This window comes from Acomys minous (assembly GCF_964271855.1).
Source record: "Acomys minous genome assembly, chromosome: 8".
Taxonomy (NCBI): Eukaryota; Metazoa; Chordata; class Mammalia; order Rodentia; family Muridae; genus Acomys; species Acomys minous.
In genome coordinates this window covers 7,975,144-7,995,813 of record NC_140489.1, presented here as the reverse complement: position 1 = coordinate 7,995,813, position 20,670 = coordinate 7,975,144, and the positions used below count along the sequence as shown (strand labels likewise).

At 47.3% G+C, this 20,670-nt stretch overlaps 1 protein-coding gene across 2 annotated transcripts in view; it reads left to right on the top strand.

Moving 5' to 3' along the window:
* TDRD9 (tudor domain containing 9) overlaps positions 1 to 20,670 on the top strand; it is a 111,055-nt gene that overhangs the window by 65,684 nt on the left and 24,701 nt on the right. The window contains exons 20-31 of one of the 2 annotated variants that reach the window (XM_084791752.1): positions 122 to 175; positions 1,259 to 1,375; positions 3,245 to 3,352; positions 5,235 to 5,335; positions 7,572 to 7,745; positions 10,151 to 10,262; positions 11,154 to 11,366; positions 12,330 to 12,419; positions 13,668 to 13,928; positions 18,438 to 18,593; positions 19,035 to 19,105; positions 20,302 to 20,411. In XM_084791752.1, the coding sequence (XP_084647878.1) occupies positions 122 to 175; positions 1,259 to 1,375; positions 3,245 to 3,352; positions 5,235 to 5,335; positions 7,572 to 7,745; positions 10,151 to 10,262; positions 11,154 to 11,366; positions 12,330 to 12,419; positions 13,668 to 13,928; positions 18,438 to 18,593; positions 19,035 to 19,105; positions 20,302 to 20,411 (1,567 nt within the window). The remainder of the gene's footprint in view (positions 1 to 121; positions 176 to 1,258; positions 1,376 to 3,244; positions 3,353 to 5,234; positions 5,336 to 7,571; positions 7,746 to 10,150; positions 10,263 to 11,153; positions 11,367 to 12,329; positions 12,420 to 13,667; positions 13,929 to 18,437; positions 18,594 to 19,034; positions 19,106 to 20,301; positions 20,412 to 20,670) is intronic. The other variant, XM_084791753.1, reaches the window with a different exon arrangement.

The following is a 20,670-nucleotide window of genomic DNA, read 5'->3' as shown; positions in this document are numbered from 1 at the left end:
GAGTATTTCAGAAGCCGAGTCCTGCCTGCTGAGTTCTAGACAAGACATGTATTATACAGTATGGAGTTAACCTCTGACCTGCCAGCCTCGTGGTGGATATTATGCTTTTGTGTGTTTAAAGGACGAACTTGACTGGGGACGGCTAAATTACATTCAAATAAAGAGAATCAGAGAGGTAAGCGATATTCTTTGGTTTGGTTGATGCAAATAAACTGACTTTAAAATGGTTATTGAGCACAGCAATGCACAGGGTGTAGGGAGCAAACCTCTGCCCATTCCCACCATTAGCAGGACTCCTTGGGGGTAAGATGGTAAGATGCCTCGCAGTGTGATCTATGCTTAGCTGCAGAAACCCCTCCCGCTATCTGTGTAGTATTCGCCCAAGATAAGCAGGTGGTCTGTTCATTGTTAACACATCATGGGCTTGTGCTTCTGATCCCAGTTTGTGTCCTTGGAGAGAGTTTAACCTCGCTGGGGTCTGATTCCTAGTGTTTTTTCCAGGAGATTTAGAGTTACAGCACAACTGGCCTGAGGCTTGTGCAAGTCTGTGGCAGTGTATGCACATACACAGCTTATGTTAGTCAGGTTCTTCATAGGAACAGGACTTACAAAATTAACATCTATCTGTCTGTCCAGCCACCCATCTACATCTGTCGTCTGTCTATTGGGGATTTATTAGAGTGTGGTCAGCTAATCCAGCAATGGCTGCCTACAACAGAAGGTCCAGCAATCCCGTAATTATTCAGTCCACAAGGGTGGATGTCTCAGCTGGTCATTAGTTTGTGCTGGAATCCCAAAGAAGTAGTCTCTAAGGCCAGTGAAGGGTGAAGGGGCTTGCTGGCAAGAGCGAGACTAAGCAGGCACAGAGAGCCAGCTTCCTTCTTCCATGTCCTTCGTACAGCACATGGTGCAGCTCAGATTGAAGGTGTGTCCTCCCACCTCAAAGATGTGGATTAGAAGTGGGTATTCCCACTTCAAGTGATTTAAGAAAAAAAATCCTCACAGGTGTACCCAGCCATTTGGGTTTTAGTTAATTCCAGATGTGGTCAAGTTGACAACCAAGAATGGCCATATCACAGCTCAAGTCAGATTGTGGCACTAAATTAGATTAGACTACAGCTGCTCTGCATTCCTTATCAGTGTTGAGATGTTTAGCTCAGAGGATATGTTAATTTAATCTTCCTTGTTGATACATTTGCTTTTACTACTCTGAGTACAGTCTGTGCTCTGAGGCATCAGATTTCAATGTGCACTTTAGGTGGCTGAATTATACGAAGAGCTAAAGAATAGAATCTCACAGTTCAACATGTTTGTGGATCCTCGCCATCCTGTCTTGGATCAAGAGTATCCGTACAAGCAGCGCTTCATCCTGCAGGTGTGCTGGGGCTTCCTTCAGTGGTTGCACTCCCCCTCCCCCCTTCTCTCTACCCTTGGATGGCCAAGAACTCGCCATGTAGACCAGGCTGGCCTTGAATTAACAGATCTTGTGCCTCTGCCTTCTGAGTTCTGGGGTTAGCGAGTGCTACCACACCCACTGTCATTGCTGAGTTCTTGTGCAGGCTGTGGTTGACAAGTGTGCTTGTTCTTGGCTGCTCTGAGATTTTAATACCGTAGTGGTCCTAAGTGTTGGAAGCAGGAGCCATTCTTTTCCTTCCTGGTATTGTTAGGATCTCAACCTGCTTCTTTTTCTTAGTGAGCTCCTGCTGCCACAGTGGGCCAGTGATAGGGTGCTGCAGGATATTTGATCCCATTGTGAACCCTGAGACTGTGAACTGTAAAAGCCTGTTTCTAGTTGTGGTGTGGCTCAGCCTTTGATCCTAGAGCTTTTTGTTTACTGTAAACAAGTACTTGTGGTGTGGCTCAGCCCTAGTACACACACACCTTTAATCCAAGAGCTACATAAAGTTAGCCATAGGTCAAGAGGCAGACACAGGAAGGAGGGACTTTGAATCGAGGGTATTTAAGACAGTATGGAGAAGGAAAAAGACTTTTTCCTTCCAGGACAGAGCTGAGTAGGAAGGCCAGGTGGGTGTTTTTTCTGCCTCTCTGAGCTAGCAGGCTTTCGTCCCTCATCTGGCTCCCGAGTCTTTATTGCTAGAATTGAATGCTTGGGATTTTGCTTTTAAGACAGTAGGGCCTTTTGCTGTGCGGTCCAGAGAACAGTGTGCCCTACTGTTGCTGCATGAGCAGCTCCCTTACGTCTGGATCATGAAGCAGATGAGTAGCTATGGGGTGAAGCCTTCCAAGAACATTATAGAGACGTGAGTAGTGCACATGAAGAGCCTCTGTCATCCGCCTTCAGAGTAGGATTGGCATCGCATGGCCTTATGTTCGTTACTCTCCTGTTGCTGTGAAGAAACGCCAAGACCAAGGCGGCTTGTAGAAGAGTTATGGAGGACTTGGAGTTCAGAGCTGGAGTCCATGACCAGCTTGGCCTGGGAGCACAGGAGTAGAGAAGCTTGTAGGCAGGTGCTAGCGCAGTGGCTGGAGAGAGCGAATGCTGTGGGCCTTTTACAACCTCAGATCCCACTCCTCCAGCAAGGCCACACCTCCTGATCCTTCCCAAACGGTTCCACCAACTGGGGACCAAATATTCAGTTATCTGAGTCTATGGGGCCATTTTCATTCAAACACCACATGCATATAGAGCAGGGTTTGAGGCAGACACCTGTGGACCAGCATGGGGGGAGTGCTAGTTCTATTGCCGATGTGAAATTGCCACCTGACCAGGGGCAGTCTGTGGGAGTGCTTCATGCAGGCAGGTTCTTACTGAAGAAACGATTTTGTGGAGTGCTTTTGGAAGCAAACATTAGATACCAGAGCTTGCTGCCCAACTAGAGTCCCAGCTGAGGTGGTCTGTGTACCTGGGAAAATGCCTGTCCTGGCCGGGCTAATGCAGGGTGAGGGTGGAGAGAGGGAGGCCTAGGACATGCAGGGTGAGGGTGGAGAGAGGGAGGGAGGCCTAGGACATGCAGGGTGAGGGTGGGGAGAGGGAGGGGAGTCCTAGGACATGCAGGGTGAGGGTGGAGAGAGAGAGGCCTAGAACATTGCTGTTGAGTTCTCATTTGCTTCCTTCTCAGAGGCATTCCAGGTGTTCTGAAGGGGGACTGTGTAGCTGCCTGTCACAGGGGATAACGGGGTGTGAGAAGGGCTGCTTTTGTGTCCTGCGTGCTACAGATTGTGCCAGTGTCTGGGATGAGCGGGGAACACGGTGGGGAAGAACTGAACTGTGCTTCTCTTTCAGGTTGTATTGGCAGGTGCTTTTTATCCGAACTACTTTACTTTTGGACAGCCAGATGAGGAGATGGCAGTGAGGGAATTGGCTGGCAAAGACCCAAACACAACAGTTGTGGTAGGTGATACACAGCAACTGTCCCAAGAGAATAGTTGTGAAATAAGGTTCCAAGTGCAGAGGGCTGTTTGCGTTCTAGTGGATTTCTTCTGAAAGTGAACACTAGATTTATTTTAAAAACCTTTCAGATGGGGCTGGAGAGATGGCTCAGAGGTTAAAGGCATTGGCTGTTCTTCCAAATGTCCTGAGTTCAGTTCCCAGCAACCACATGGTGGTTCACAACCATCTATAATGAGATATGGTGCCCTCTTCTGGCCGGCAGGTGTTACATGTGGGCAGAGCACTGTATATATAATAAGTAAATAAATCTTTTTTTAAAAAGCCTTTCAGAGACTTCTGTTTTCTTACTAGTCTCTTCTTCATTTATAGACCCCATTTTACAGGAAGGCCTTGATAATTTGTTCAGAGTGAGTGCTTGTTTGATCATGTGCCATTTTCAAGGTTGTAAAGGCCTTAAGACTATTTGTTAACAACTTAATGTACATAAATAAAATGTTCCTGGATCAGCTTACTGTTATAAGTAGCAGTGATCCCTGCCCTGGTGCCCAGCATAACCACTTAGAGGGTGTTAGGTTCAGATTTGAGGCCCCTCAAAGTCTGTGCTAGGGGCTATGACTTTAGGGATAGCATGTTAGTAGCATGAACTGGGAGTGGGGGAGGGGAGGAGATCTGAGGCTGCACCGTGGGCACCGAGCATTGGGTTCATAAGGCGGGCGTTTGTTTACTCTCCAGCCGCAGCATGTGGCAGCTGCAGTTGCATGCATGAGAACTGGGCTTTTATTAGATTCCTTGGTTGGGTGTAGGGCAATGAAAAGCACTTGTAAAGCTTGCTCCTGGCATACAGTAAGTGCTCAACCATTGCTCGCTTCAGTTCTGGGTATTGTTACACTACGTGTGCAACTGTGGATGGTCTGAAGATTGACAAGGACAGAGCTACAGACTCTGGAACATTTCAAGTATGGGTCTTTGAAGAGCACAGCAAGTGAGAAGGGTGCAAAGGCGCAGTTTATGCTGGGGAAGGATGGCTGCTTAAAAGGCCACCATTAGCTCCTGTGGCTCCAAGGACCCTCAGCTTGGGCGCTGTGCTATTTGTTGCTTCTCTCTGTGGAGAAAGCTCTTTGACTAGCTGCTTCTGCACTCTCCTTGCTGGGCGTGTCCTGTATACAGTGGGAAGGCCCCACAGGACCCTACTTGAGACATACTACTTAGCCCCAGACAGCCTAGTCACCTGACAGTCCTGCTCACGTGTCATAGAAACTGAATCATGGCTAGTTTTGCTTTAGAACTTGGGCAAGAAGCCAAGTGCTTTTACCGTGTATTCTTCTCTGAGCTTCACACAGCACTGTGAAGTTAAAGCTTTACCATTATCCCAACCCTGTGATGTAGTGATGCCTCGGGCTCTGCTCTGACTTCCTGCTGCCACATGCAGGCAGTAGACTGCAGGCAGCACAAGGGTCCTCAGTGGAACCAGAGGGAGGAGTACTGGGGATGCTTTGAGGAGGCTAGAGTTGAGGCTGCTGGGTAAGAGGCTGGCCTCTGAGGATGAACAGTGCGTCTTCCTTAATCACTTTGCTGTCACTCTGTCAGCTGTGGTTAGTGTGACTATTTTCAGGTAACATAATGAAATCCACAGCAACAACATTACTCTTTTACTGAGTTCAACTGTTGAGCTGTTTGAACAAGGGGAAAACTAACCTTTGTTTTATGCACTTTTGTTAAAACATGGTTATAATTTTAAAGTCGTGCAGTCGTTGGGTACTTGGGCTAGTCTGCCGTGTATTTATATGGGCTGAGCTTGCAAATAAGGGCAAGCGTCTTGTGCTGCTGGGTGCTCCGTGGTGCTGTCCTGAGGGCTCGGCCTGCGCCGCGTTCTGTCTTACAGCTGAAGCACATTCCTCCCTATGGATTTCTCTACTACAAGCAACTGCAGTCCCTCTTCAGACAGTGTGGGCAAGTCAAGTCCATTGTGTTTGATGGTGCAAAGTAAGTAGTCGACTTTTGTAGTCAGCGCTCCACTTTAAACACTATAGAGGGCTCTTCTAGGGCTGCATGTGTGTAAAGTAAGTCTCCTTGGAGGCCTCTGGGCTAGCTCTCCAGTGGAACTTTGGTTTATTCTGTTGTCAGTGGGAGTTACCACCCTTTCCAGTCGTGTGTCCTAAAGGAGCTGTGCTGGTGGCCTGAGTGTGGCACACTTGTCCTGGTTCTCTGCAGGAGCCTTCTCTTCAGTGCCCATCCAGATTTTCATGGCAGGTCACTGCTTCAGTTCCTTGTGGCCATGGAGGGATGCCAACAGCAGTGTCTGTCTGTGCATCTCCTTAACTTTGTGGCTTTGGAGGACACAGAGTGCAGAAAAACAGCTAATTTGGCCCTAGTTTATTAGCAGGCAGTAATGAATGGTTAGTTAAAAGATTCACCTAGGCCAGGCGGTGGCGGCGCACGCCTTTAATCCCAGCACTTGGGAGGCAGAGGCAGGCGGATCTCTGTGAGTTCGAGGCCAGCCTGGTCTACAAAGCGAGTCCAGAACAGCCAAGGAAGGCTACACAGAGAAACCTTGTCTCGAAAAAACAAAACAAAACAAAATAAAACAAAACAAAAAACAAAGAAAGATTCACCTAGCGCTTTTGTTCCCAAAAGAAAATATTTACATACACAAGATTACAGTTGTTTTTAAAAATGTTTTAAAAGATTTGTTTATTTATTATGTGTACAGTGCACATCAGATCGCTTTATAGATGGTTGTGAGCCACCATGTGGTTGCTGGAAGTTGAACTCAGGTCCTCTGGAAGAGCAGTCAGTGCTCTTAACTGCTGAGCCATCTCTCCAGCCCTACAGTTGTTTTTTGCTTTCTGGGTTTTTTGTTTGTTTGTTTGTTTGTTTGTTTGTTTGTTTTTTGGTTTTTGGAGGCAGGGTTTGTCTATGTAGCCCTGGCTGTACTGGACTCACTTTGTAGACCAGGTTGGCCTCAAACTCACAGTGATTTGCCTGCCTCTGCCTCCTGGAGTGCTGGGATTACAGGTGTGAGCCACCGAGCCCAGCTAAGATTACAGTTTTTAAATTGATTAGGGAAAAAAAAATCCCCAGAGCTGAGGACTAAACCCAGAGCCTTGTACATTCCTCATAGTTTTTGCTTTTTAGTCACAATAGAAATGTCACACAAATATTTCAGGGGAAAGCAACTATGCTCTTTTTGGTTCTGCCGGGACCAGCTAGAGACGTAGAACAGCAGCCAAAGAGTGGCTGTACTTCACACACACGGCAGCCAAAGAGTGGCTGTACTTCACACACACGGCAGCCAAAGAGTGGCTGTACTTCACACACACAGCAGCCAAAGAGTGGCTGTACTTCACACACGGCAGCCAAAGAGTGGCTGTACTTCACACACACGGCAGCCAAAGAGTGGCTGTACTTCACACACACGGCAGCCAAAGAGTGGCTGTACTTCACACACACGGCAGCCAAAGAGTGGCTGTACTTCACACACACGGCAGCCAAAGAGTGGCTGTACTTCACACACACGGCAGCCAAAGAGTGGCTGTACTTCACACACACGGCAGCCAAAGAGTGGCTGTACTTCACACACACGGCAGCCAAAGAATGGCTGTACTTCATACACGGCAGCCAAAGAGTGGCTGTACTTCACACACGGCAGCCAAAGAATGGCTGTACTTCACACACGGCAGCCAAAGAGTGGCTGTACTTCACACACGGCAGCCGGCTCTGTAGCCGCTGTGTGAGTGTGGAGGGTGCAGGCACAGGGGCCATCTGTGCAGTGAGTGGTAAGGGGTGGGATGTTTTGTGGACTCCACTTACTGACTAACTTGGTAGCTGTTTCAAAGGGTCTTGCCCAACCACTGTGCTGTGCATTTGCATGAGAGTTGCATAGGGCCTCGTCTATAGCACTGTACGCCAGCAGACCTGCTCTTTTGCTGGGGTTGTGGAAACTAAGATTCCTGGGCGGAAGCTCTCTATGAACCATCCTGTTCTGTGCAGTGTTGTACAAGGATGAGGCCGGCCTCACTGCCCTGTCACTGTAACACCCCCTCAGAGATAGCCTGTCTTCAAGCCAGCTAATACTTCTATTGATTAATTAGAATGATGAGTTACCAGCATTTTGAGAAGTATGCAGTGAGAATTTCTGCCTAGCCTCAAGAAAACTTAGTATGTGGCTACTTACTAGATCCCTGATAAATTTATGTTTTCATTTATGTGTATGGAGCAGAGCCTTTGTGGAGTTTTCTCGGAATCCGACAGAGAGATTCAAAACCCTCCCTGCTGTGAACTTGGCAGTCAAGATGTCCCAGCTAAAAGTGTCCCTCGAGCTTATTGTTCATGCTGCTGAGGAGATCGAGGGGAAGGTGCAAGGCGGGTCGGTGTCAAAACTCAGGAACACAAGGTATTGCCAGAAGATTCCACGTGCACCACTGTTCCCAAATATGTTCTCACGTGACTGTTGGACCCTGGCTTTGTCACCAGGGTGCTGCCCCTTGATTCTTGGCATCATCTCTTCACAGGTGGCCTTGAACCCCCTGATCCCCAGTGTTTGCCGTCTGTTTAGTATATATGATGCCTGCTGTGAAGCTATGGAAAGGATTGAGTGAAATAATTTAAAATTTCTGTTTAAATTGTAGAAATCAACCCTGTGCTTATTTTCTTTCTTCCTTCTAAATTTATGAATTTCATTGAGAGAATTCTCTTTTTTCAGCAGAACAAAAAGTGGGCCGTAATGGAAGTGCATTTGGGGCCCAGCAGTCATCCTCTCCCCCCGCTGTGTGACAGGAATGACCCTCACAGCGGAAGTGGCTAATGGTAGCCACTCCAGTAGCCATTGGGATGCAGATCTATTGTTTTTAAATTATATGTGTTATCTGTATGACCAGTATTATCTGTAGGCCCGGCTAGCGATCAATCAAGACACAGACACTTGTTATATTTTAAAATAGCCTTAGTTAAGCTGGGGCAGGGCAGATATCAATCCTCTAAACTACCTCCCATAGTGGGGCAGGCATGGGATCCCTGCCTCAATCCCATGCCATCTGCTTCCAATAACTTCTATCAAGCTACCTCCCATCCATAATCCCAGATACTTGCTAATGTTCTTCATCTCGGCCAAATTCTTCCTCCATGCCAGCCATGTGCTTCTCCTCCTGCTAACCCATGGCGGCCTTCCTCTCTTCACTTTAGGTCTCCTTGTCCTGGTGGTGGTCCTTTTTCTTCCCAGAATTCCTCTCTCTCCTAGCCCCACATATCTCATGCCCTGCCCAGGTGGGATGGCTTTTTATTAAGCAAAAGGTGGGTCACAGAGACAGCAAGCTGTAATTAGCATCAAAATACATCAGACCATCCCCCAACACAGATCTTTTCTTGGACACAGTTTAAAAACCATCTGATAGGGGCTGGCAAGTTGGCTCAGCGCTTAAGAGCACACTCTGCTCTTCCAAAGGTCCTGAGTTTGATTCCCAGCAACCACATGATGGCTCACAACCATCTATAGTGAGATTTGGTGCCCTCTTCTGGTGTGCAGGTGTACCTGTAGGCCGAACATTGTATATGTAGTAAATAAATAAATCTTTTAATAAAAAAAAAAAACCATCTGGTATTTATAACAGATACTTCTCTTTTTAGTGCCATATAGGCAGAAGTCTGTTTTTTAACTTTTTCTTTGTTTGAGTCAGGGTTTCACTGTGTAGCCTTGGCTGGCCTAGAACTTGTTATGTAGACAAGGCTAGAACTTGTTATGTAGACAAGGCTAGCCTCAAACTCAGAGATTTTGAAGTGCCTCTGCCCTTCCTGCTTCTACCTTAAATATTTTGTGTATTTTTATTTGTTTCTTGTTACTACTTTTTGGAGACAAGTTTTCTCTGTGTAACCCCGGATATCCTGGACCTCACTCTGTAGACCCAGTTGGCTTTAAACTCAGAGATCCACCTTCCTCTGCCTCCCAAGTGCTGGGATTAAAGGCATGCACCACCACTGCCCAGCCCACCTATTATTTTATTTTAATTATGCATATTTATGTGTCTATTTGTGGGTGTATATGAACATGGTTGTGAGTGCCTGTGAAGCCTAGAGGCCTTGGATCCCCTGGAGCTGGAGTTAGAGGCAGTGGTAGCACCCTGATGGCTGCTGGGAAATGAGCTGCAGTCCTTTGGAAGAGCAGTGTTGTTGGTAATCCCTACGCTGTCTCTCCAGCCACTTACTCCTCCTAGGTTCCGGAGTCACAGCAAGCACCACCTATTGTTATGCTGTGCTGAGGATCACGCCCAGGGCTTTGTGTAGACCAAGAAAACACTCTGCTAACTCAGTTGCACCCTGAGCTCCTCATTTCTAGTCAGTTTTCGGAAAGGGTGAGAGTGTATACTCTTTAAAGTAGCTATTGTGTCTTGTAAAATGTATCCCTGGAGGGCAGCGGGTACACATCAGGATGTGCACTGCTTCCAGGGCTGCCAAGGAAGTCACCAAACATCTGACGTGAGACCGAACAGCACTTGTGGTTATGCCAGTTTTCCGTTTCAGTGACAAGTGCCTGACGCGATCAGCTTGCAAGAGGAAAAGTTATTTGGGCTCGTGGTTTCAGAAGGTTTAGTCCATGGTTGCTTGGTCTTGTTAACTGGGGCCTGAGCTCCACCTCCCAGAATTCTGCCACCTGCCAGGAGCCCATGTGCAGGGCCTGGGACGAAACTACAAGAACCAAACTATCGCACTGGAAATACTAGAGTAGGTCAAGTGGTATTTCATATATGGAAGTGTCTTTTATAACACTTAATTTTCATTTTCTTTTTTCAAACTCATGTTACTTAGGGTGAATGTGGACTTCCAGAAGCAGACAGTAGATCCCATGCAGGTCTCATTCAACGCCTTGGACAGGCCCCGGACAGTTGCAGATCTCCTCCTGACAATTGATGTCACTGAGGTGAGAGCCTCCCCTGCCTCTGCATCTGAAGACACTGGTCATCTGTGTGCACAGTGTGCCTGCCAGCGCACGTGGTGAATGAGGCTCAGCACGAATGACTGATTATGAAATTAGAATGTGGACAGAGTGGAAAGCAAGAATTGACGTCAGAGTGTTTGAAATGCTAACATAACCATGTGTGATGGCACACACCTTTAAACACAGTACTTAGGAAGCAGAGGCAGGTCACTGTAAATTTGAAGCTAGCCTTGCCTTCATAGAGAGTTCTAGGCAAGTCAGGGCTACATGCTAAGACACTATCTCAAAAGAAACAAACCCCTAAACATTTGGCAAGATAAAACTTAAAAAATTGGTTGGCATGATATATGGTGCGTACTTGTTTACATCAGCAAAACTTGTGTTGAGAATATGGAGCGAGGGGTGAAGCTCAGTAGTGGACTCCTGTCCAGTACGTGAGGCCCGAGGTCCAGCCCCATCACAAACCACGAATAAGCCAGTACAGCTGTACTTCCCTGGGGAATTTGATGTGGAAATCTGGAATCCAGCAGGTAGGAGCCCTGTTGACAGTGGCCCTGTGGCCTGAGGTAGCCGTGGAGAAGCTGTTCAGTGGGTCTTTCTCTGCCAGACCTCACATGCTGTTCTTATTCCTGGACTGTGCACTTGGCCCTGCACCTTGACTCAGCAGCTCTAAGGGCACCAGAAGCTGAACTAGATCAGAGCTCTTGAAGCCATCAGGACGAGGCCGCTGAGTCCTCGGCTGGTACTAGACAGTTCTCTGCTTTCACAGAGGCTGCTAGAAACCTGTCGTGCACTGGACACAGAGACAAGTGGGTCACAGGGCTGCGTGGGGCCATTTGTAGTCTATAACTGTGTCCATCCTCTCCCTTTCAGGTGGTAGAAGTAGGGCACTTCTGGGGGTACAGGACTGATGAGAGGAATGCGGAGCTTCTGAAAAAACTGACTGCTGAGATAAACCGGCTAGAGCTGGTCCCTCTGCCTGTGCACCCGCATCCGGACATGGTCTGCCTGGCACCATTTACTGATCACAACAAGGAGAGCTACTTCAGAGCTCAAATCCTTTATGTTTCTGGGAATTCTGCTGAGGTATGTTTTCCTATTAGCAGGTCACTAAGAAGGAAAGGAAATAAGCCTAGAAATGTATAGAAAATCTTGGTACTGGAGAGATGGCTCAGTGGTTAAGAGCACTGGCTGCTCTTCCAAAGGACCCAGGTTCAATTCCCAGTACTCACATGGAGGCTAACTACCATTTGTAACTCCAGACCTGGGGATCTGACACCCTTTGCTGGCCTTCTTGAGCACTGAATGCATGTAGTGCACATACATATAAAATAGAAAATCTGCACTGTTAAAGGTAGAATAGAAATGAAATTATTAACAGCTAGGTGTGGTGGCACATACCCGTAATCCTAGCACCCTGATCTATATAGTGTGCTCCAGAACAGCCAAGGCTACAAAAAATAAGTAAAATAGGGGGCTGGAGACATGGCTCAGAGGTTAAGAGCACTGTGTGCTCTTCCAAAGGTCCTGAGTTCAATTCCCAGCAACCACATGGTGACTCCTAACCATTTGTAACGAGACCTGGTGCGCTCTTCTGGAGTGCAGGCAGAACACTGTATAAATAATAAATCTTTAAAAAAAAAAATAAGTAAAATAAGGAAATACCGAGTGATGACTGTTAGAATGGGAAGGTAAGAGGCATAGAAGACATCTGTGGTATCCTCCCCCCCACCCCAGCCTCCAGCCTCCGAGAAGAAAGCAACAGCCTGGGCAGAAAGCCAGCCGAGAGAACTCTTGAAAATTGGGACAGGGAACACCAAAAAAGAAAGAAACAAACAGGAATAATGAACTGGGAGGGAAAACTGTCTTGGCCATGTGTGTGGATTTGACTAAAACTAGCATTTCCTCACAACCACCATTAAACAGACGGGAACGTAGGGCTTTCTCTGTCTGTGTGTAGACAGCTGTGGAACTGTGGAGCTGGAGGAGGCCCTGCACCCCCATCTTGTTGAGGCGCCCTGTCAGGGTATCTGTTGTCTTTCTCTGTAGGTGTTCTTTGTAGACTACGGCAATAGGTCTCATGTAGCCCTGGATCTACTGAGGGAGATCCCCTGTCAGTTTCTGCAGCTTCCATTTCAGGTAAGGTGGAGAGGATTCCGGGGAGTGAGTGCGGGAGACTGGAGGAAACTGGTCAGAGGTCACCTTGACCTTCACAGCTCAAGCCCATGACAGAGAAAGACTGGCCCACACTAGCCAAATTTGGATCTACTCTTTAAAATTACAATGTCAGGGCCGGGCATGGTGATGCATGCCTTTAATCCTAGCACTCGGGAGGCAGTGTCAGGTGGATCGCTATGAGTTCCAGGCCAGCCTGGTCTACAAAATGAGTCTAGGATAGCCAGGGCAGAGAAACCCTGTCTTGGAAAAAAGAAAGAAAACAAAAACAAACAAACAAACAAGCAATGTCATATGTATTGTTGCCACTATGAAATCAGAATCTGACTTCATAGTCAGGATCTGACTTCCAGAAGAGAGAGAGTTGTTTAATTAGTGGTGCTGTCTTATCTACTGCTCTGTTGGTGTGAAGAGAAGGCTGCTCTCACAAAGAACACATTTAACTGACTGAGGCTGGCTTACCGCCTCAGAGGCTTAGTCCATTATCAGCATGGCAGAGGGTAAGGGGCAGGCAGGCCTGGTGCTGGAGAAGGAGCTGAGAGCTGCATCCTGATCTGGAGGGAGGGAAGGAGGGAGGGAGAGAAAGGGAGAGAGAGAAAGAGAGAGAGAGGAGAGGGGAGAGGAGACTGGGTCTGGCATGGGCTTTTGAAATCACACTTCCTCTAACAAGGTCACACAAAATTAGAAATCTTTCTAATTCTTTCAAAAAGTTCCACTCCCTGCTGACTAAGCATTAAAATAGATGGGCCTTACTCCAGCCCCTCAGGCGTCCTCGGATGCTGTTTGCTCAGGACCTGTTGGCACTAGGTGTAGCCTACACTTGCATGCTCTTTCCCCACCAAGAACACACTCAAGTTTGCTATAAAATGCTGTGGATAAAGGGAGCCAGCCTGGTGTGCTGACACGCCTTTATCATAGCACTCTGGCGGCAAAGGGAAAGTGGATCTCTTGAGTTCAGGACAGTCGGGTCTGCATAGTGAGTTTCAAGTGAGCCATAGTGAGACACTCTCCAAAATAAATAAGTAAATAAATAAAATTTTAAAATAAATAAATGAAGTAAAGCTATGTTTATTTAGCTGTGAAACCCTTACTACCCATAGCTTTCAAGACTTTTCTAGGAATGCTGATTACAAAATGACATTTTAGTAGAATTTATTATCAGTGTTTTCTTCATTTATGAAACTGTTTCAGAGTGCTTTTCTTTCTGTCCAGGCATTGGAATTCAAAATTTGCAAAATGCGACCATCAGCAAAGTCTCTTATCTGTGGAGAGCACTGGAGTGGGGGCGCCAATGGGCGGTTCACCTCCCTGGTCAGCGGCTGTCCTCTATTGGTGAAAGTGTTCTCAGTTGTGCACAGCGTCCTGCATGTGGATGTGTACCGGTACTCAGGTGCCCAGGATGCCGTCAACATCAGAGATGTTCTCATCAGGGAGGGCTATGCTGAGCTCGCAGAGGAGTCCTATGAATCAAAAGTATGAGCTGTTCTGTTACAGTTTGGGGTGTGCTGGGAGGCAGGGCCAGGCTGGGGGCGGGGCAGGGGAGAGTGAGTGGAGCACAGGGTGTGTGCTGGGAGGCGGGGCCAGGCTGGGGGGGGGGAGGGGAGAGTGAGTGGAGCACAGGGTGTGTGCTGGGAGGCAGGGCCAGGCTGGGGGCGGGGCAGGGGAGAGTGAGTGGAGCACAGGGTGTGTGCTGGGAGGCAGGGCCAGGCTGGGGGGGAAGAGCGAGTGGAGCACAGGGTGTGTGCTGGGAGGCGGGGCCAGGCTGGGGGGAAGAGCGAGTGGAGCACAGGGTGTGTGCTGGGAGGCAGGGCCAGGCTGGGGTGGGGGGAGGGGAGAGTGAGGGGAGCACAGGGTGTGTGCTGGGAGGCGGGGCCAGGCTGGGGGGGGTCGAAGGGAGAATGAATGGAGCACAGGGTGTGTGCTGGGAGGCGGGGCCAGGCTGGGGGGGGGGCAAGGGGAGAGTGAGTGGAGCAAGTTCTTCCTTTCTGCTGCTGTTGAGGGCTAGGGCAGGTGATGGGTCGACGTGTTCATTGATGCTCTTTGGATTCTCAACCATCCTGGTGCTGCAAAATCTTAGTACAGTTTCTCATGTTGTGGTGACCCCAACCATAACATTATTTTCATTGCTACTTCATAACTGTGATTTGCTACTGTTAGGAATTGTAATGTAAATGTCTGATGACAGATGGTCTTAGATGACCCCTGTGCAAGAGTTGTTTGACCCCAGAGGAGTCACAGCCCACTGGATGAGGACCGCTGATGTAAACTGTCTTCTTTCCCTCTGGGGCACTACATTGTGGTGGAGTATGCTGGTTTTGGTAGCTTCCTAGTCAATTATTTTTCTTTTAGAAATGAAAATTAACTTGAAGATAATTCTGTATTTGAGTTTTATCTTTTTAAATGGATTCTAAAAATTATTTCCATAATGGAAGTAGTCAATAAGCATCTTATATATATTAAGCATTTCAAAATCTCTTTAAAACTTTTTAAGCTTTTTATATTTGTAAATTTTCTTTTTCTTCCTTTTTGGGTTTTGTTGTTTTGTTTTGTTTTCAAGACAGGGTTTCTCTGTAGGTTTGACTGTCCTGGACTCTCTTTGTAGACCAGGCTGGCCTTGAGCTCACAGTAGTCTGCCTGCCTCTGCCTCCCTGAGTACTAGGATTACAGGTGTGCACTACAGTGCCTGGCGTTTTTGGGTTTTTCTTTTCTTTTCTTTCTTTTTTTTTTTTTTTTTTGACAAATTTTCAAAAATTATAATTACATCATTTCCTCCTTCCCCTTGCAATCCCTCCCAGACTCCCCTCACTCCCTCTCACACTCCTGGCCTGTTTCTTTGTTATTGTTGCATACATATATGAAAGCATAGATAGATAAATACAGCTTGCTGAGTCCATTTAGTGTTGCTTATATGTATATGTATATGCCATCAACATCAGAGATGTTCTCACCAGGGAGGGCTATGCTGAGCTCGCAGAGGAGGGCTGACCACTTAGTACTGGATGACCAGTTAGGTGGAGGACAAGTTTTCCTCTCTCTCAAGCATCATTCCTTTCCGGTAGGTCTTCACCTAGAGGCGGGGCCTATAAGTGTCTCTCTTTTCAAGTGTCTAGTGATGTGGCCATTACTCAGGTCTTCTTTAGGCAGCCATATTGTTGCGGTTTCATGGTTGTAGCTTCCCTGGCACTTCTAGGAGTTGCAGCTTTAACGCGGGTGTCTTGGTGTCATCTGTCCCTTACAGTCTTTCCATCCTGTCTCCACAATGTCCTGACATCATGGTTGTTGTCATAAATGTTTTGGCTGGGGCTGAGGACTTGTTCTCTGCAGTTGGCCCGCTGTGGCTTTCTAAAATGATCTGTCTTCTGCAAAGAAGTGCTTTGTTGATGAGGTGCAAGAGCTGTGATTACCTGTAGCTATATTAGACATGAAGGCAAGGTGCGTGTCTAGAACGAAGTTAGGAAACACGCTGGGTTAATTAAGTGGCATGCCATGTGCCTTGCAGCTTGGGTCTGGAACCCTAACTGGGCTGGTGAGGGAAAAAAGGACAGACTTGTAGACATATGAACAGAAAAGCTGCGCTCAGTGGACTGTGTGCACTCTGGTGGAATGGCACCAACTTACAATGGCAACAATAGGGGACCCCAGCATGTTTTTAAGCACAGCACGGTGGGAGGAGTTAGCTAGTCAGGTAGGAGATGCCTCTAGGTGAGCAGCCTAAGGCTGCAGATGTCCAGGAGGAGGCAGCTGCACTTGTTAGTTGGCACACACACTGGTGAGTCACTCGGAAACATTAGTTCTCACTCACAACATCTGGACTCTGACCAGCAAAAGACATTGCTGGTCTCAGTTGGTCTCAGGCCTTGCTCATGTCAACAGTACGTGGCTTCCTCTACTCCCAACAGTAGTGGGAGTAAGTTCTTCTCTAAGATCTATGACCTCACTACCCACAGGAGCTTGGCTAGGTTTCCAGTGCTGGGCATAAGTTCATGCCTTTGAGTGGGCCTTAAGTCCAGTTAGACAGCTATTGGTTACCGGGAAGACGTGAGTGCCACTTTTGCTCCTTTAGAGTGTCTTGCTGGGCTGGTTGTTGCTGTGGCTCATAGGTGTCGCAGCTGCGAAGATTTTCTCCTTTGGCACTTGTAAAGCACCTTCTGGAACTCTGGAGCTCCTCACCAGGGAGGAGACTTTCAGGTCAGATGCAGCTCAGTCTCTCCAAGTTCAGTGCCTGAAGTGCATGGTGTCTTCAGTGGAAAGGACAGTGCATTGTTTGGTAGTCTCATGGCCTCCCCTGACCAAAAACTCAAAATGAGGTTTCTTATACCTGGCACTGAGGGTTTGTTAGTCAGTGGCTCTTGAGGGGATTGTTCCCACTCCAAGTGGCACAATGTCATTTAACTGTGCACACATGTACACATGATTGCTTGTAAACTTAGCTATATATATAACATGATTCTGTATGTGTTTTTAAATTATCCTTAGTGTTTTGTTTATTTGATTTTCTCTACACGGTCTCACTGTGTAGTTGTTCTGGAACCCAATCTGTGGACCGTGCTAGCCCCCGACCACAGAGATCCACTTTCCTCTATCTCCCCAGCACTGGGATTAAAGGTGTGCGCCACCACACCGGCACCCTTACAAGAGCAGTACCTGCTTTTGATTATGATCCATCTTTCTAGACCAGTGGTTCTCAATCTGAAGATTGTGACCTTTGGGGTTCAAAAGACCCTTACAGCTGGGCGTGGTGGTGCACTCCTTTAATCCCAGCACTCGGGAGACAGAGGCAGGTGGATTGCTGTGAGTTGGAGGCCAGCGTGGTCTACAAGGCGAGTCCAGGACAGCCAAGGCTACACCAGAAACCCTGTCTCAAAAAACAAAAACAAACAAAAAGACCCTTGCACAAGAGATGCCTAAGACCATCCTGCCTATCAGATATTTACATTATGATTGATAACAGTAACAAAATTATAGTTATGACATAGCAACAAAAATAATTTTATAGTTGAGGAGTCACCACAGAACTGTATTAAAGGTTCACAGCATTAGGAAGGTTGAGAACCACTGCTGTGGACCCTGTTTTAATTTACTGAGATTGGAGATGTCTTGAGTTTATATTCATCTGTTTATTCGGAAAAGTGTATGTGGATATATTTAGAATCTGTGTGCGTGTCTTGACTACACGGAGAAAGGCAGAGTCTCCTGCCTCAGAGCAAATCAGCACAGGAGAGTGGGTTTGTGGAGAGTCACACAGAGAATCCAGAACTGGACACACGAGATGGACCCCAAGTCCCAGTTCTCCAGGGATGGAGACAAAGATTCTCCGCAGAGCCCAGGGTCACCCTCAGCTACATGTCAAGTTTGAGGCCATCTTGGGCTACAGGAGATCATGTCTTAAAAAATAGTAATAATCTTATCATAAATTATCTTTGACAAAGAGTCTTCCCTTTGTTCACGTTTATTATCTAATAAACTTAAACAGACCCTCTATTGTTTGTAAATCAATGTACTTTACAAATAAATCGATCTTTAAAATTAAAATATTACTTTATGTGTATGGATGCTTGGCCTGCATGTGTGTCCACAGAGCTCCTGGCACTGGAGTGACAGAGAGGCTGTGAGCCTCTGTGAGAGTGCTGGGATTGAACTCAGGGCCCCTGGAAGAACAGCTGGTACTCTTAACCACTGAGCCATCTCTCCAGCCCCAAAATAAGTCATTTTTATTAAGGCAGCCACTCTTAATATGTACTAGTTCCTTTCTGAAAACAGTAACAACAACAACAATAAAATGATTCTTTCTCTAAAATTATATTACATTGGAAATATAGTTAGTCTTTTTGTTTGAATTTTAAAGTGAACTTGATAAAACAATCTCCCTGTACATTCATGGCATTCAAATAGGAATAAGATTGTATCTGTGAAATGTTTTGATATGCAATTTTTGCTTTAATTTTTGCCTTTAACAAAACATACATTTCTTGTTCTGATCAGCAAAGCTATGAAGTCCTCAAGAGTTTCTTTGCCAAGTCAGTGGAAGGCATGCCAGACGGTTCTCTGTCATCTCCTGTGAAAGACGACGAGAAGCATCTCATCCGCATCCTGTTGGAGAGCTTTGCTTCCAATCGGCTGGGCGCTCCAAACTGCAAGGTGATTTGCAGGCTGTTCAGACTCACTCAGCACTGCCTGTCTTGAGGGCAGCTGTGGCCGCGACGACGGCGGCTTTCCTGTCCCCACTGTTCCCTCTCTCCATTCCTGTTTAGTGTCCTCCCTCTTCCCTCTGCTTTCCGGTCTTGGTGGCGCTGGATCAAGGCCAGGGCTTTCTACATGCTAGATGAGTACCAGGCCTCTGACCTGGTTCCCAGAGCAAAGTTGCTTCCCGCCCCCCCCCCCACACCCTTTTTTTCCCTTTTATTTTGACAGTGTCTTGTCAGGTAGCTCAAGTGGCCTTAACTCATAATCTTCCTGCCTTGGCTTTCCGAGAGCTGAGACAGTAGGCGTGTGCCACCAGCTTGGATAGAAGTGTGAAACGTGAGCTGACTTTGGGCTGCCACTGTTCATATCGAGTCATATTGTGTGTTGTGTCTGCAGGCGGTACTCCATGGACCATTTAACCCTTACGAGCTGAAGTGTCACAGTCTCACTAGAATATCCAAGTTCAGGTATGACTAAATTAACTTTCCTATGCAATATTTTCTGTTTCTTTATCTGTAGACCTCATCAGAAACTAACCTGACTTTGTGTGTAAATGTTTTAGCATGTCCCTGCTGTCCCTCCTCCCTGGGAGGGCAGTTCTGCGTTTCTTCTGCTCTGGCTGTAACTGTCACTCAGCAGGCGATGAATCCCCTGTGCCTGGACTGCTGAGTGACCTGCTTGCTGGGGAACAGTGATGAACAAAGTGCACACAAAACCAAGTTGTCGCTTTCACTAATGTTATAAGTTGAATGGTGACAGAAAACTAGTGACAGTGTATAGGGTGACCGTGGTCTTTACAGGGGACCTGGGAAACATTGAAACATCTGTGGGTCCTGGTTATACTTTGAGGGGACACGAACTTTTCCAGAGCCTTCTGAGTCCCAAAGGCTGTGGCGTAGTGTTGGGGGCTGAGGGTGAGGGTGGCTCCGGGGATGGGTATGTGGGCCTGACTTAGAGAGTGTGTCTGTGTGAACTGTGAGTTAGGTACAACAGAGACTTGGATGGAGGGAGAAGGGGTTGCAGGCTCGGTGACAGATAAGGCAAGCTTCCTAAGTCTCATTTGTACATTTTGTAAGAACCACTCGGGGCAAACATTAGCATCTGTGAACTCCTCTGAGGGCTAGCAGTAGGTGTCCTGTTAGTAATGTAGATGCTTAGGCATCTCCAGGAAGCCTGCATGCACATTAATGTCTCTGAAAGAATTCTTAGTAAGGGCAGGCCTGTGAGGCTGGTTCCCGTGTAACCTGAAGCCAGAGAAGAGGTGTAGGCACCAGCAGCTTCATGAGCACTTTCAGAAATGGGGCAAAGCTACAGGCAGTGGCGACAGACAAGAAGCTTGAAAGTGCCTTTGTGGAGCTGCAGCCTGTCTCAGCTCAGAGGAAGCAGTGTGGGCAGGATGGGCAGGCCACACAGCGCCCACACTGCTAGAAGGCAGGCACTAGCTTCTCAGGCTGAGGGGCCTGGTGGAGCAAAGGTAGAAGAGTGTGGACTTGAGAGCCCTGGTGTAGAAGGCGCCTAACGATGGGGAGAGGAAGGGTAAAAATGGGCCTAAGGAGGGGCTCATCCTGTGTGTGGATCATGGCATTTGCCTGTGCAGCCACTTTGCTGAGGTTCAGTTATGGGCTGGCATGCTCCACAGTTGTCGCCTGCTGTTTCTTCCCAGATGTGTGTGGATTGAGAAGGAGAGCATCAATTCTGTCGTCATCAGTGACAGCCCAGCCGACTTACACCAGAGGATGCTGGTTGCAGCTTCGCTCTCAGTTAATGAGACTGGTAATGAGATGGCTTCTGTTCTCTCCCTCCTTTTCCTTGACTTCATACTTGGAGCAGTTTAACTTGAAATTAGTGGGTGAATTTATGCTTGTGTGTTATGCTTTTCAGCTATATTTTAAATTTAATTGTGTGTGTGTATGTGTGTGTGTGTGTGTGTGTGTGTGTGTGTGTGTGTGTGTCTGAATATGTGCCCATGGAAGTCTGAAGAGGCATCAAATCCCTTAGAACTGGAGTTATAGATTTGAGCCATCTTGTAGGT